At 35.7% G+C, this 15,987-nt stretch overlaps 1 protein-coding gene across 1 annotated transcript in view; it reads right to left on the reverse strand.

Annotated features, from left to right (window-relative positions):
* The window catches only part of pde4cb (phosphodiesterase 4C, cAMP-specific b), a 98,364-nt gene extending 82,717 nt beyond the window's left edge, over positions 1–15,647 (reverse strand). Inside the window, 1 exon segment of the mRNA XM_048172902.1 lies at positions 14,974–15,647. Within this exon segment, the coding sequence (XP_048028859.1) occupies positions 14,974–15,179 (206 nt within the window). The 5' untranslated portion in view covers positions 15,180–15,647.
* Positions 15,648–15,987: the final 340 nt, after the last annotated feature.

Genomic DNA, 15,987 nt, shown 5'->3' on the forward strand with positions numbered 1-15,987 from the left:
AACAGCATTAATTTCGAATACAAATCTTTTGTATTATTGTCTTTAATGATCAATTTAATGTCACCTTGCTGAAAAAAGAACTAGTTTCTTTCTCTTCTCTAAATATTACTGACCCCAAACTTTTGAATGGTAGCGTCTCATAGTTCCCACAAAAATTATTAAGCAGCAAAAACTTGAACATTCAGCATATCAAATCAGCATATTAGAATGGTTTCTGAAGGATCACGTGACAGTGAAAATTCAGCTTTGCATCACAGGAATACGTTACATTTTAAAATAGACTAAAACAGACTAATAATATTTCACAATATGTATTTTCGGTCATATTAACGCAGAATTGGTGAGAATCAGAGAACATCAAAAAATCTTAATCTATTCCAAAATAGTGTATGTCTAGAAGGCAGTAGGACAGCAGACATTAAACACTAAAAGACAGAGCAGAGAGGAACATCTAAGCTTTGAAGAAATCCACAGGGAGATAAAATGGCGTGTTCAGTTGGACAGCAATGGGAGAGGGATTGCTGATGAGTGTCTGCAATGAGAGGAAGGAAATACAGACAGAATTAATGATCTAATAACGATGATTCGGTGGCGGTGCTATCAGGTCAGGTGGACCTCAGCGAGCAGATGTTGCTCTGAGATCCGGTTGTGACATGAGTTGGCTATTATTTTGCCAACAGCTCCCCATCCTAACCCATCCACCTCCCCCAAATGAGAAATGAGTTTAATTTCACAGATGAGACACCATGTGGTGGGTAGAGGGGAAGATCAGAGACCAAAGCTGTGTTTGGGTTCCGGAGATGGCAGGAGAACGCAATTAGAACACCCTCTGAAACAATTGAAATGGCCCAATTTGTATTTGAGTAATATGGATTTTACCCGATGGCATCATCTGCCTTCTTGATAAAATTGAGCAATCATATTTCACTCATGTAAAACACGCTTCATTTCATTCAATTTAATAGCCATTCTTTTAAATAAGGCATGATGCAAATGACATGCTGTGTGAGATTTTACATGGCTTATGACACCGAATAAATCTAAATGTTCTCTCCCCTCCGTCGATTCTTAGAAATAAAAGGGCAAAGCTGAAGGAGTGGAAAGTGCTTTGTCTTAAGACAAAGAATGGATATATAATATTTATGAAAACACAAGAAAATAACCCTGATCCAATTCTGCTACTCATACACTAATGCTCGAGGTGAAAAAATCAAAGTCCATCAGTGAATGGGAGCATAATTATTAGCAAATATATCATATATAAATCACACACATATCAGCCAAATAAGTAATAAAGTAAAGGTCACACCTCTTTTTATGTAATTTGAGATATTCTTAGTGATTTAAAGCAAGTTTAATCTTGATGTTAGGAGGTTGTTGAAATCTCTAACCAGTCTTACCTGCCACCTTGAAAAGATCAGATACTCGATAAGAGGATTTGAAAAACAGACGTTTTAAGATCTGTCACCCCTTTAATAGTTTGATTGTTGTAAATAATGTGACAAGAGTGACAGTAAAGACTTTTAGATTGTTACAAAAAAGTCCATATACATCAAATATTAAACATAACAACTGTTTTCAGGAATGATTATATGAAAATGTTTCTTGAACACCAAGTGCACCTATTAAAATGATTTCTGAAGGATCATGTTACTCTGAAGACCGGAGAAATTATGCTTACAATTCAGCTTTTCCACCACAGGAATAAATTATATTTTAAAATATATTTAAATAAAAAATTATATATTATATTGCAATATTTAACAATATTATTTTTTTATGTATTTAAAAATAATATTAATAAATGCAGCCTTGTTGAGCATAAGACTTCTTTAACATTAAACATATTATTGTACATACGGGAGAGTGTGTATGTTTACTGTACATGTGCTGGTCATATAATTAGAATATCGTGAAAAAAATGTTTTTTATTGTAAATTATTTTTAAAAATGAAACTTTCATATATTCTAGATTCCCCACATGTAAAGTAAAACATTTCAAAAGTTTTTTTTTTTTTTTTTTTTTTTTTTTTTTAAGTTTTGATGATTAGAGCGTACAGCTCATGAAAGTCCAAAATCCAGTATCTCAAAATATTAGAATATTTCCTAAGATCAATCAAAAAATGGATTTTCAGAACAGAAAAGTTCAAGTTCTTTAAAGTATGTTCATTTGTGCACTCAATACTTGCTCCTAGCACAAATTACAGCATCAGTGAAGTGTGGCATGGAAGTGATCAGCCTGTGGCACTGCTGAGCCACTATTGAGCCTTCAGATTCATCTGTATATTGTTGGATCGACTGTTTCTCATCTTTCTCTTGAAAATATCCCATAGATTCAGGGGTCAGGCATGTTGGCTGGCCAATAAAGCACAGTAATATCATGGTCAGCAAACCACTTGGAAGTGGTTTTTGCACTGTGGGCAGGTGCTAAAGTCCTGCTGGAAAAGGAAATCAGCATCTCCATAAAGCTTGTCAGCAGATGGAAGCATAAAGTGCTCCAAAATCTTCTGGAAGATGGCTGCATTGACTTTGCACTTGATAAAACACAATGGACCAACACCAGCATACGGTGACCGGGAGGGGACATGTTCGGTTCACTTAGTTTTGTTGTGGCCACGACATATAAACTCATGGGAACGTGATAATATGTCGTGGCCACAAGATATTAATTCGTGGGAACGTAATAATAAGTCGTTCCCTCACCATATGATCTCGCGATGTAAAGTCGTGGCCTCGAGATCATATGGTGAGGGAACTAAGTATTTTTCTTGTGGCCACGACTTCATTATGTTGAGGGAACGACATCTATTTCTCATGGCCACGAGTTACATGTGTAAACAATCTGCGCTACCATAGCAACCTGGAACTATCAGAAATGGATAAGATTATAATAATATTTATTTTTAATTAAGAAAAAGCACGGAATTAAAAAGCGATTATTAACATGTTGCCTATTGTGTTGTGTGCGATGCCTACAGCAGTATTCGAATGAAGTTTATCAATAAATATTAGAATATGCCGTGTAACTATATTTTTATCACCTCCAATAGTCTTTTAAATCCATTCACTGATTGTTAATTTTTTATTTCATATTTTTACATTATTTATTATTATTATTAGGCTATCATTATTGGTTAAATGTTTTTTATTCATTGTTATGTAGCCCTATTTGCCTTATTTCCCCCTTCATTTCGTGTATCCTTTCTGTAGGCCTATATTATGTTGTTAGCTATTTTTGTAAATACTTTAAATGCCAGATCATGCCAATAAAATGTGACTTTATGACTGTATTGTAGCCGTGAATATAGGATAAATGAGCGTCTGTTATCATTTGTAGACCCTCGTGCCCGTGACAGCATTTGAATGAAGTTCGAATAATTTATTATTATTAATTGGTTGTTAAAAGAATATTTAAGCTAAAAAAAAAAAAAAAAAAATCCATTCACTGATATAGCCTAGACAAAAACTTAATTTTGATCATCATTTTATTCATTTTATTTAGGTTTAATAGGCATATTAATAATAATAATAATAATAATAATAATAATAATTATTATTATTATTATAAAGACACGATCAGATTAAAAGGCTGTGAGATGGGATGGATAAATGTTCATTATCATTAAATTAAGTTTGTTATCAAATTGATAATAACAAACTTCATTTGAATGCTATTGTGGCAACATCGCGCGCAATAGGCCATTTATAGCTTATTACATTGCGCGCAATGTTGACTATATAGACAGCATTCAAATAATAATATTTTTTTAATTCCACACCTATTTTATAATTCTTAATTCCAGGTTGCTATGGTAGCGCGCGTTGTTTACACATGTAACTCGTGACCATGAGAAATATATGTCGTTCCCTCAACATAATGAAATCGTGGCCACAAGAAAAATATGTCGTTCCCTCACCATATTATCACGTTCCCACGAGTTTATATGTTGTGGCCACGACAAAACTAAGTGAACCGAACATGTCCCCTCCCGGTCACCGTACCAGCAGATGTCACGGCCCCCCAAATCATTACTGACTTCAGAAACTTCCCACTAGACTTCAAGCAGCTTGGATTCTGTGCCTCTCCAGTCTTCCTTCAGACTCTGGGACCATGATTTCAACATGAAATGCAAAATTTACTTTTATCTGAAAAGAGGACTTTCGACCTCTGTTCACTGTCCAGTTCTTTTTCTCCTTAGCCCAGGTAAGATGCTTCTGACGTTGTTTCTGTTTCAGAAGTGGCTTGGTAGTCGTTTTCCTGAAGATGTCCGAGTGTGGTGGCTCTTGATGCGCTGACTCCGGCTTCATTCGACTCATTGTGAAGCTCTCCCAAGTGTCTGAATCGGCTTTACTTGACAGTATTCTCAAGCTTGTGGTCATCCCTGTTGCTTGTGCACCTTTGCCTATCCAATTTCTTCCTTCTAGTCAACTTTGCATTTAATATGCTTTGATACATCACTCTGTAAACAGCCACCACATTCAGTAATGACCATCTGTGACTTACTCCCTTTGTGGAGGGTGTCAATGATTGTCTCCTGGACCATTGCCAAGTCAGCAGTCTTCCCCATTAGTGTGGTTTCAAAGAACAAGAGATACCCGGAATTTATACTGTAGGGATGGTCATTTAATGAAACTCAAATGTAAATATTCTAATATTTTGAGATACTGGATTTTGGACTTTCATTAGCTGTACACTCTAATCAACAAATAAAAAAAAAAAAAAAAAAAAAAAAAAAACTTTTGAAATGTTTTACTTTACATGTAGGGAATCTAGTATAAATGAACGTTTCATTTTTAAAAATAATTTACAATGAAAAAATGAACTTTTTTCACGATATTCTAATTATATGACCAGCACCTGTATGTATTATACAAATGTAGCCTATAATATTTTTTCAAACATTTATAATGGTGTAATTCCAGGAAATAGTAAATGAGAGTTCAAGGGATTCTGTTGAATTTGATTTGTATCAAAATACCAATGAAAAGCTTTAAGAAGAAGAAATTTCTAGCCCAAAAGATGAAAAATAGTAATAGCTTGTTTTATCAAGTACCACCATTAAATGAAATCCTCAGAGGGATGTCTGAGAAATACCACACAGCAAAGTGTGAAATCTAAAGCCTCTCACTTTCTACAGAAAATCAGAGATAAAACACATGGAACAGTCAGATCAGTTCTTATGGGTCCTCACAAATACACTGCAGGGCTGCCAGACAGATAATGACCCAATTTCAGATGGCCAGTCGCTGACAGATAAAGGCCTTTCTGCAGTTACACTGAACAGAGCTGAGAAAATTAAGCATTCGGAAAAAGTACAGCTAGTAGAATTTAAATGATACAATCTCTAGTGATTCCAGCACTATGTGTAAAGATAACACTCTGAAATGAATGTTCTTCTGGTAAATCATGTTCTATGATACAAATGGACAAATAGCATCCTGCTGAAAATCTATAGTATAGGGGAACAAAATGGCCTTGTTCAATGGGGCAGAAAACATTCAGTTCCTCTCTGCTCACATAAAGGCACAGAAGCAACTCTCTCTATATCTCAAGATCTTTGCACACTGAGTCCAAAAGCCGCGTCCGGAATTTTCGCATGTTAAAAAAAAAAAAAAAAAAAAAATGTGTCAATCACGTTTACACACAGCCTCCGAAGCTTTTGTCCGTCATAAAAAAATCAGATCGGGTTCAACTTTCTGCATTTTTCACATCCGTAGAAAGCATTTTGAGAGGTGTTTTGACAATTCAGAACCACCGTACAAGTGAACGTAATGGCGCCTGAAAAGTTGATCCATTGTTTTTATGACTAACACCATGTTATGTGTAACACCAGTATTTCCTACACCCACAGTGACAGTGGCGTGCAGTGCTGTTCTGAAATGAGGAGGCACATTTTTTATTTATTTATGAATCAATGTCAATTCATGTGCATTACTCTTAACGTTGACACATCTTCCTTGTTAAATGAACATTACTTTACATTACATCAGAAAAGAAACCAAATACAATTCTATTTTGTAATTTTACATTAACAATGTAATGTTCTATTTATCAAAACCAAGTCAATCTCATCAAGTTAGTGTTTTAAGCATTTCTACATTCATTCCAAAATAATAACTAAAGGCAATAACAATTTAAACAATATATTTTATTTGTGTATTGATGTTTTTCTTTTTAATTGTCAACTTAGGCTATTTTGGATCATGAGGTCATGCTCCGTAAACACCGTCTGTCACAGACACGAATTGTACTTTTAATTTCACCAAGCTGACTTGCACTAAAAAAAACCCACAGTCATCATGTTTTCAGTCCATTTCAAGTTTGATTTTGATGTGACATAAAATGTTGATATCTAACTGGATGATCTGTTTACTTACTTTTCAATTAGTCTTCCCATCATTTGTTCATTCAAACTGACGCAGAGAATGTGCACACAGACAAGAGGCGGGATTTATCACACAAACTAATCATATCCAATCATAACCGAATTACATCCAATCATAGCGTGATGGAGACATTGCCTCCTCTCATGTGACTTTCCCCCATTCATTCTCAATTACCCTCCCACAAAACCCACCGCATGCTTTAGGGATTTAATGGTTTTCTATGAGTGGAAAGGGAGGCATGACTCCTGCTGTAACTTTACCCGCTGGTTGGGCAGTGTTCCTTTAGAAATATGCGTGACTTGCGCTTTTTTTAATGTCATCATTTGTAATATTTGTGTTGTTTTATGGATATGTAATATGGATCAATTTCTCATCCTATTTTTTTTTTTTTTTTTTTGAGGAGGCACTGTCTCCCTTGCCTCCTCGGAGGAAACGCCCCTGCACAGTGATCATTTCAGGATAATCCCCGTTAAGGAGGTGGAACTTTCCTTCCTCTCTACGCAATCTCAGGATTGGATGGACCCAATATTTCCTCTTTCTTTTTCCTCTTTTTAAGAAGAGAGAGGACAACAAAATCATCCTCACTGCTTGAAGACTCCACTTTTTATTGTTTTGCGAATTTATTTGCGACAGATTATTACACATCAGACTCAAAGTGCAAGGTTTCTGTGCGTGATGAATATTTAGGATGATGAAAACAAAACAAAGAAACACATATGAAAATGTCGGACTCAGTGTGCAAAGACCTTCAGGCTTGTCTTATTCATTTTATCCACTATTGTACATCACAAAGGTGAAGAACAAGATTTAAAGAGTTATTCAGTGCTTCAAGGGTGGCATGCTTGAAGCATGTCCTGGTGTAATCCAACACAGGAGATCTTCTTCTCTGACCTATATACTGTATTTTGCCCCTGAGGGTGAAACCTCAGCATGGCACTGACCACAAAGTGTAAAGAACTTAAAAGCAAAATGTGCATTGAAAAAAATAAAAAAAAAAAAAAAATTGAAAGCAGAACTTCATTAATAAGCAATGCAGTGTGAAGAACCTTAATAGGGATATTGGTGGAAAAGAAATTAAGTGTGGCTTAATATAATTGCATACAATGCAATTACAGTATCATCAGCCCTTTAGCCATAAAAAATGACTTCAACCTAGAAAGCGAAATGAAGCCACCAAGAAAAATGAATGAAATAAGTCAATTATAATAACAGAATAATGATAACTGGAGGCAATAGTCAGGATTTGGAGTCATTTTATGGTGATTAGATATAAAGAGACACAGCTTTGACAGGCCACAAGAAACTAAAGAATCCTATCCTTTTACCATCTTCCAGAACCTTTGCTTCAGTTAAATCAAGAGCATATCTCTTCTAAAACCCTACACTTAAAAAAAAAAAAAAAAAAATCTTTCAAGCCAAATGCTGATTTGAGACTGTTGGGTAAGGAAGCTGGCTTGATTTGACTCAATTTGAGTTAATAATCATTCAAAATCATAATCAGCAACCCAATGCATGCATGTTATGTAAGTGCCAAAATCACTTCAACTATTCTTGTTCATGGCCCTCATGACTGAAATATGTGTGGAAAATACAGTACAGTCCAAAAGTTTGGAACCACTAAGATTTTTAATGTTTTTAAAAGAAGTTTCGTCTGCTCACCAAGGCTACATTTATTTAATTAAAAATACAGTAAAAAACAGTAATATTGTGAAATATTATTACAATTTAAAATAACTGTGTACTATTTAAATATATTTGACAAAGTAATTTATTCCTGTGATCAAAGCTGAATTTTCAGCATCATTACTCCAGTCTTCAGTGTCACATGATCCTTCAGAAATCATTCTAATATGCTGATTTGCTGCTCAAGAAACATTTATGATTATTTTCAATGTTGAAAACAGTTGTGTACTTTTTTTTTTTTAGGATTCCTTGATGAATAGAAAGTTCAAAAGAACAGCATTTATCTGAAATACAAAGCTTCTGTAGCATTATACACTACCGTTCAAAAGTTTGACTTGTGACACTGAAGACTGTAGTAATGATGCTGAAAATTCAGCTTTGATCACAGAAATAAATTACTTTGTGAAATATATTCAAATAGAAAACAGTTATTTTAAATTGTAATAATATTTCACAATATTACTGTTTTTTACTGTATTTTTAATTAAATAAATGTAGCCTTGGTGAGCAGACAAAACTTCTTTTAAAAACATAAAAAATCTTAGTGGTTCCAAACTTTTGGACTGTACTGTATAAGGAAATTAATCTAAGGGAAGAAGAGAGAGAAAGTTAAAAACTGCTTCTTTTAAAACTGGAGTGTTTCCTTTGGTCTGTGGCAGAAGAAAAATCTTTTCATTGGAAGAAGAAAAACTAAACAAAATACCTGGTCAAATTTGGTCCTAAACATTTATATTTTTAAATATCTTTTCAACAATGTTCAGTGAACATTTAAAAAGAAACTTTGTTTAACTGTATAAGGCTAGAAACATAATATGTGAACACAGATATGCCATCTGGCCAATGCGCTGCCAGCGTCCAGTTGAACATACTCGACGTGCGCTTGTCATGTCTTGTGAGTTTTGTTTATTCTCTGTGTCTAGTCCCTATGTCATTTGTCTCCATATTTACTTACTTGCTGATTACATTCACCTCTTTCTAGTTTAATTCCTCGTTTTGTCCTGTGTATATATACCCCCTGGTTAGTTTGGTTCTTGGTCTGTTATTGTCAACGTTAAGGTTGGGTTGCTTTACTCCGGCTTGTTTCCGGTGCTCCTGTTCTTCTGCATTCCAGAGTTTTTAGTTTTGTTTAATAAAGACTTGCTACATTTAGATCCTTGCCTTAAATATCTCCTTTGCCTGCAATAACTCATGACAGAATATCACCATCAGCCCAGAAGATCAGCAACTCTCCCTTTACCATAATAGGCCATCCACAGAAGGATTTGCAGGATTGTGTGTAGTAGTTCCTTGAGTTTAGTCATCAGGTGTCCTGAAACGATGCTACTCTCAATGTCTGTTTTTTGGAGAGGGCTGAATGATTCCCTTGTTTGTACTGATGCCATCTGGAGAAACCACCTGTACCCTGGCTCAGTACATAGAGTATGCACAGCCATTCCAGAACTCCTCCCTAATCCATCCACATCCCTCCTCCCACCTGCTACAGACCCCGAGTCAGCAAAAAGGCCCAACATGGAACCTTGACCCAATGCCACTGGCCACCACTAGGTCTGCCACTTCCATTTTTCCCATCCTCCTAGCTCCACCTCCTTCATTGGTTCCGTCTGACTCCCTGGTTCTGCTTCCTCTTCTGGTTCAGCCAAATACCCTGGCTCTTCCTCATCGTCCTGCTCAGCCAGCCCTCCCCAGTCCCCCCACTTTACCAGCACGATCATGGTGTCCTTTTCAGCCACAACACCATGGTCTTCAGAGTCATGGTCACAGCCTGGGACTCAAGACCCTTCGGCTCCACCACCTTCCAAGCCCAAAACTCTGCCTTGATGCTTCAACCTATTGCCTCCACTGTGGTTCCTCAATCCCATAGCTCTGCTTTGGTTTGTTCCATAAACATCAAATGGAATGCTGCCTTTTTTGAGCATTCCATGTAATGAAAATGCTTTGGAGTTTTCCAGTTTTGGAGGATCTCTATAATCATATGTTATGGCTAGACTACCTTGTGAGTCAAAGGCAGCTAAAATCTGTCTTCAAACACATCCTTGCCATTAGCCCTCTGACAGCAGTATAATGTCATTTAAATGTGTAAATGACTGCTGTTTGCCCAAATGTCTAGAGAACAGCTGTGCTTTCCCTAGATAATCCAACACATCTGCACATCTATAGAAAGTGATACAAAATGTGCAAGAGGTGGAGGAAATCCATGAGCTGTTAAAAATAGGGTCATTTAATTCAGCATATGGAGATAGCAAATATACTTGCTAAGCAAAAACTTCACATGATGATGCATTAGGTTTCTTTCTTATCAGTTAGAGAAGAAAAGCTGTACTTTGTTGTAAATAGAGTTAAAAACAAGTAAATATAATAACTGCTGAATCTACAAAAGATGATTTTACAAAACTTTTTTGACTCAAACCCATTAGCACGACCGACAGATAAAAATGTAATGTATATTTAATGTACGGGACGTGATTTCCACCGAAGGCCAACAAGTACAACCTGCACCCCGCATACCCAAGCTTAAACTTTTTTTTTCTTTTTCTTTTTTTTTTGCTACATATATTTCCTGGGGATTGCTGAATAGTATGATTAACAATTATTAAATGTCTTTTTCACTTTTTTTTTTTCTTCATTCCTCCAACAATGTCTAAATACCAAAACTGGCTAAGACCACATTCAGAACAAGCATCACACAAGTCTCATATTGGATTGTTTGTGTTCGCTAAAACCATAATGAACTCGGTAGTGAAGATGCCAACAGGAAGTGAGTCATTATTTTATCAATGCTTTTGCATGCAGACTCAAAAATTGTATATATCATTGATACATTTCCATAAAGGCCTGTACACACCGTGACTAAACAAAGGGCGCCAATGTGAGTGTGCACACCGACGCGAAAAACGGGAGGCGTAAAAGCGTCATTTTTTTAAAAAACTCCTCGGGTTCGTTTTTTGGTTTGACGCGCCACGTTAAAAACTGGCAGACCAATGAGAGTGGCGCTTTTGTTCACGTGCCTGGAGCTGCTGATGTTATTACAGTAAAACACAACTTGGTGGCGCTCAAGCACAAAACGGGCTTGCCTAGCACACATTGATACGAAGACGACGAAGAGGAAGTAAGTAGACGAGGAAGACCCCTACAAACTATCCCTGCATCTCAAACAGCTCACTAGCTTCCTAGATCTTTTATCAGTATACCGTGTAAATGAATGTGGCCGACTCCCTGATCAGTGCCCTGACTAGTGAACTAGGGAGCTGATTGAGACGCACGCTATGGGTGCTCAGCCACTTCTTGGCCACACCAATAGATGTGCATTATTTCTGTATTTTTACTGTTTGTTTGTTCTTTTACATTCAAGAAATATAGTTGAGAATGTCTATTTCATAAATATGTTTATTTCCACTACCGTTCACTTGCACTACTGTCATTGTGACTTATTTGCACTACCGTTTCTGACTACCATCTCTCATATGTCATATATATGCCATCTTATATCTGCATTTTTATCTTCTTTAACTTTATTAATATCATAAATATGTTTATTTGCACTATACCGTTAAGCACGAAGCGCCATATGCTATCAGGGAGTGAATTTGCACGTCCACTGCTGTGGAGCCAAAATTATATACCAGTTATCACTGTAAAGCTGCTTTGACACAATCTGCATTGTAAAAAGTGCTATATAAATAAAGGTGACTTGACTTGACTTGACACTCTGCGCATCGCCAGTAAAAATCATTTGGGTATGAACACAAAAAACTGGCGATATTCGTCCCGGTGTGTACAGGCCTTTACAATGCCACATACTTTTAAATAAAGGTAAAAGAGTTATGAAGTTATAAACCATCTACTCATCCTTACGATGAAATGTAGCACTGGTGTGCTTCGTCCCATAATTGCTACTTTTTTGCTTCATTTCTTTCATTTTTGCTTGAAATATGGTAAGAAGTCTTGCCTAAAAAAGTGTGGACAACTGTTTGCAGAAACTTTAACCTAATGAATGTTGATAATTACTGATGCAAGAACAGATGGAGAAAGACAAAATCACATAAACCTTGCCCACTCATCCTACTCAGACTACAAATTCAACAGCTAAATTAAACGACTGTTACATTTAATAAACTGGTTGCTGTTTCCAACTAATTACAATGAAACAGGCTGTCAAGATTCAAAACAGGATGCAGAACAAACATAAACGTATCATAAAAGTAGACTTGTTCACTATATTCCAAGACTTCTGAATATGGTGGTTTTTCAGAATTTTTATTTTGGGTCAAACTGCCATGATGCATTATTAATCTTCAATCTAAACACTTAAGAGAAATATCACAAGCACAATACTTCAAGCATTAAATCTCTGAATAACACACAATGATTTAAAGCAGACCCACATGTTTAGGGAAGTGCAATGTGGAGGAAATGAATGTCATAGAACTCCCAAAGCTTGATAGTATTAATATCTGGAAAAGTAAACGCTTCAATAAACAAGTAAAACAGAGCTATGAGTCACTTTAGTACACCTACTTCTGACTCTCTGTGATTCAGTGCTATTCAAAACTCAATGCCAAACAATCAGCGTTCACGGTCCATACGCTGCCTTACCATCATCTATTTTTAATACAACATCTCATGGCCACATTGTGCATAAATTGTGCTTTCATTTTAAGAAAATCACTGTGTGGGTGACTGGTGAAAATGTTGCTTATCAAAAGTGGTTTAAATGAAACGTGCATATATATTTAATGAGCAGAAAAGTGACTGAGATTCGACTGAAGGAAACATGAAGATAATGCTGATTTCAATTCTTTGTGTTGGGGAGATCTGGGGCCTGTAATTACAATTACTAGTGAATATTTCTAATGGTTTATTTTTACTCAAAAAACCAAAGTATATTATATACGCACTGACTCTTCTGACGGGGTGGGTTGACACATTGCAAACCTGCTGTTTAATGACACTGATTGGAGAATATTACTGTAAATGTAAATAACATCTAAAAAACAAAACTGTGTGTGTATTTGTAATATTCTTTTTAATGCATTTCAGCAAAATTTAAAACAGTTATGGAACATTTTAGTTAAAAAAATTAACCTTTTTTTTGGCTAACAAGATTTACATTTAATGATTTTTATACAGTTATAATATTCAAAATTTTTGTGACAAATTTGTCATCTTGCCCCGACTGGACATCTGTGAGCAAACTCGAGTCCTGAGAACACAGTTCTATCTGATTTAACTAAATAAATAATTAAATCTAATAAAATAATAATAATAATAATAATAATAATTAAATAAAAAACCTACCTATATTATATAGTTAAAAAAATATGATGATATTGGAATTTCAATTACTTTCTGTTCAGAATTCACAATAAAAGTTTTAAACTAGGTTTTTGAAACCAAAATACAAAACTATTGTTTTTAACAAACATTTTTGTTATTAAATGTTTCAATGAAAACCTCATAGTTACTACGATACTGACAACTAGGGGTGAAGTCAGCAAAAGTGGGACATCAGCTAAAATGGGACAAATAAGCTTTTTGGTGTAGTGCTCTTTCAAAAATATAGATAATGCTGGGTGGTCTTGGAATTTTGTAATAACAGTACTTAATTTGAATATCAACATTTGATTGGTCAAATATAAATCATGTGGGCGGGGTTACTACTCAGGCGCTGGAACGTCTGAGAAAGCACATAAGTCTAATAAAATTGTTAAGGTTTAAATTCTAATACAAACAATATTTCAATCTACAATATACATTTTTATTACATCTGTTCATGTGATATTTAAATGATGTGTAAGTTTCTTCGTTCTATTTTAAAAATATATCAAGTTTTGTTACTGTCCCAGTTTACCTTAACATGTTAGATAAAATGGGACAGTAACATTCAGCTAAAGTGCGACATCATGTATTAAATAGAAGATAATACATTCCTTAAAGGAGATTTTTTTTTGTTTTACATACAATTTCACAAAGCTATAGGCAGAAAGGAAAAGAAAATGGAAAAACATGTCAGCCAAACCGAAGATAGAGGTATAATAAGTGGAGTGAAGGAAGAATGAAAGGGGCAAATCAGTGAGTTCAGGGTAAGGCCAGGCAGGCCAGGGACCTAGACTGTTTTTTTGTTGTTGTTGTTCCAAAATCCACCCTTGAAAAAAGAGTGAAAGGTGCTGTGAGTGGATGTAGTCATGCCTGTCATCAGAGTCATCTGAGAAGGAACTAGCAAACATGTTAAAGCATCTTTCATGATGTGCAATAATAATAATAATAAATAAATATAAAGCTTTTGAATATGCAATTTTCTGAAATCAAAAACACAGCAGGCTATGGTTCCAAAACCTGGTTCCAAAAAGGAACCCAGAGCTGAGCATGAAACATAATTAATACATACATACATACATATATATATATATATATATATATATATATATATATATATATATATATATATATATATATATATATATATATATATATATATATATATATATATATATATATATATATATATATATATATATACAACTGTATTATCCAAGCACAAACTACATGAAAATGTGCGTCCCAATTTACCAGTCACACTGTCCCAATTTATCTGAAAACGTCTTTAGAATAAAAATGGGCTCTTATAATTTTTGAATGTCTGCATATTTTTTTTAAAAAAAACACCCATAATTCTTAAAAAAAAAAAAAAAAAAACAGATACAAGAGGTTTTAAGCATTTGTTTAAAACATTCATAGTGTAGGTTGATAGATTTATTTGTATTTAATACACAGTTTACCAAAAAAGTGTACCAATTTTGCTGACTTCACTATCACACGGGGAAGTTGTCATTTCACATGAGGAAGCTCTTCTCTGTTGCATTTACAAACAACTGACATTTGACACAGATTTAAAATACGGTTTACCGTTTGTGAAAAGAAGACGGCCAGGACATTCTTGGTTTTTTCAGACCTGGGCGGTGCTGCTCCGTGGTTCTGTTACAGCACAGGTACCGCTCGGTGTCGGAGTGGTACCGCTGTTTGATTCGAATGTGGGTTCGGGGCTGCCTCCAAAGGTGCTTGGGCGGTTTGGCCAGTCCAGCGCCTTCCCTGCTCAGCGCCGAGCACTCCATCACTGCAGAAGTTCAGCTCCGTGTCTGTCCAATGTCAGGAGTATTTAATTGTCGAAGTTTGCAGCCTCATATAGTTCCTCACTGTCAGAAGAGCTGTTCAGCGGTCAGTGGTGCTGAAACCGAGCACCGCTCGCGTGATACGTTCAAGTTTTTAAATTATACGTCAAATGATAGTATAGTAATTAACGCTCAGTATAATAAAACAGCGTGTTTGCAGAAGCAAAGCTCTTTCAAAGTTACACTCGCTCAGTCACTTTCCGCATCGTTCAGCAGCAAGAGAGATGGTACAGATGGAGAGGGAGTGAAACTGAGACATATGGCCGTCTCACAGCAAACAAAAAGGCGAAACGTCCAGCGTCGCGGCACATATGCAGCTTGTATCCGGCTGAAGTGAATGAGAGAGCGCGCGCTGAGGCGGATATAAAGATCCTGCAGAACGACGCGATACAGTGACGCCCAGTGTGCATTACATCACCAGGTGCTTTACACACTCACCAAACTGAGTATACACACACACACACACACACACACTGATACAGACAGGTTTAATTGCAGAAAGCAACTAATTATAAAAGTTGACAATAAGATTTATTATTATTATCTAACTACTACTGCTGCTGCTGCTACTACTACTAATAAAAATATTTGTGGGGTCAGCAATGGTTTTAGACAAGGGGAGATTTTGTCTCCAGCTCTTTTTAATCTTTATGTTTGTGATCTATCCAAATGCTTGAAAGCCTGTAATGCGTGTATGATTGGGAATATATTAGTGAACCATATTATGTATGTCTCCAGCAGCTCTTTAATG

The sequence above is a fragment of the Megalobrama amblycephala genome, linkage group LG21 (assembly GCF_018812025.1).
Source record: "Megalobrama amblycephala isolate DHTTF-2021 linkage group LG21, ASM1881202v1, whole genome shotgun sequence".
In the NCBI taxonomy this organism is placed as follows: Eukaryota; Metazoa; Chordata; class Actinopteri; order Cypriniformes; family Xenocyprididae; genus Megalobrama; species Megalobrama amblycephala.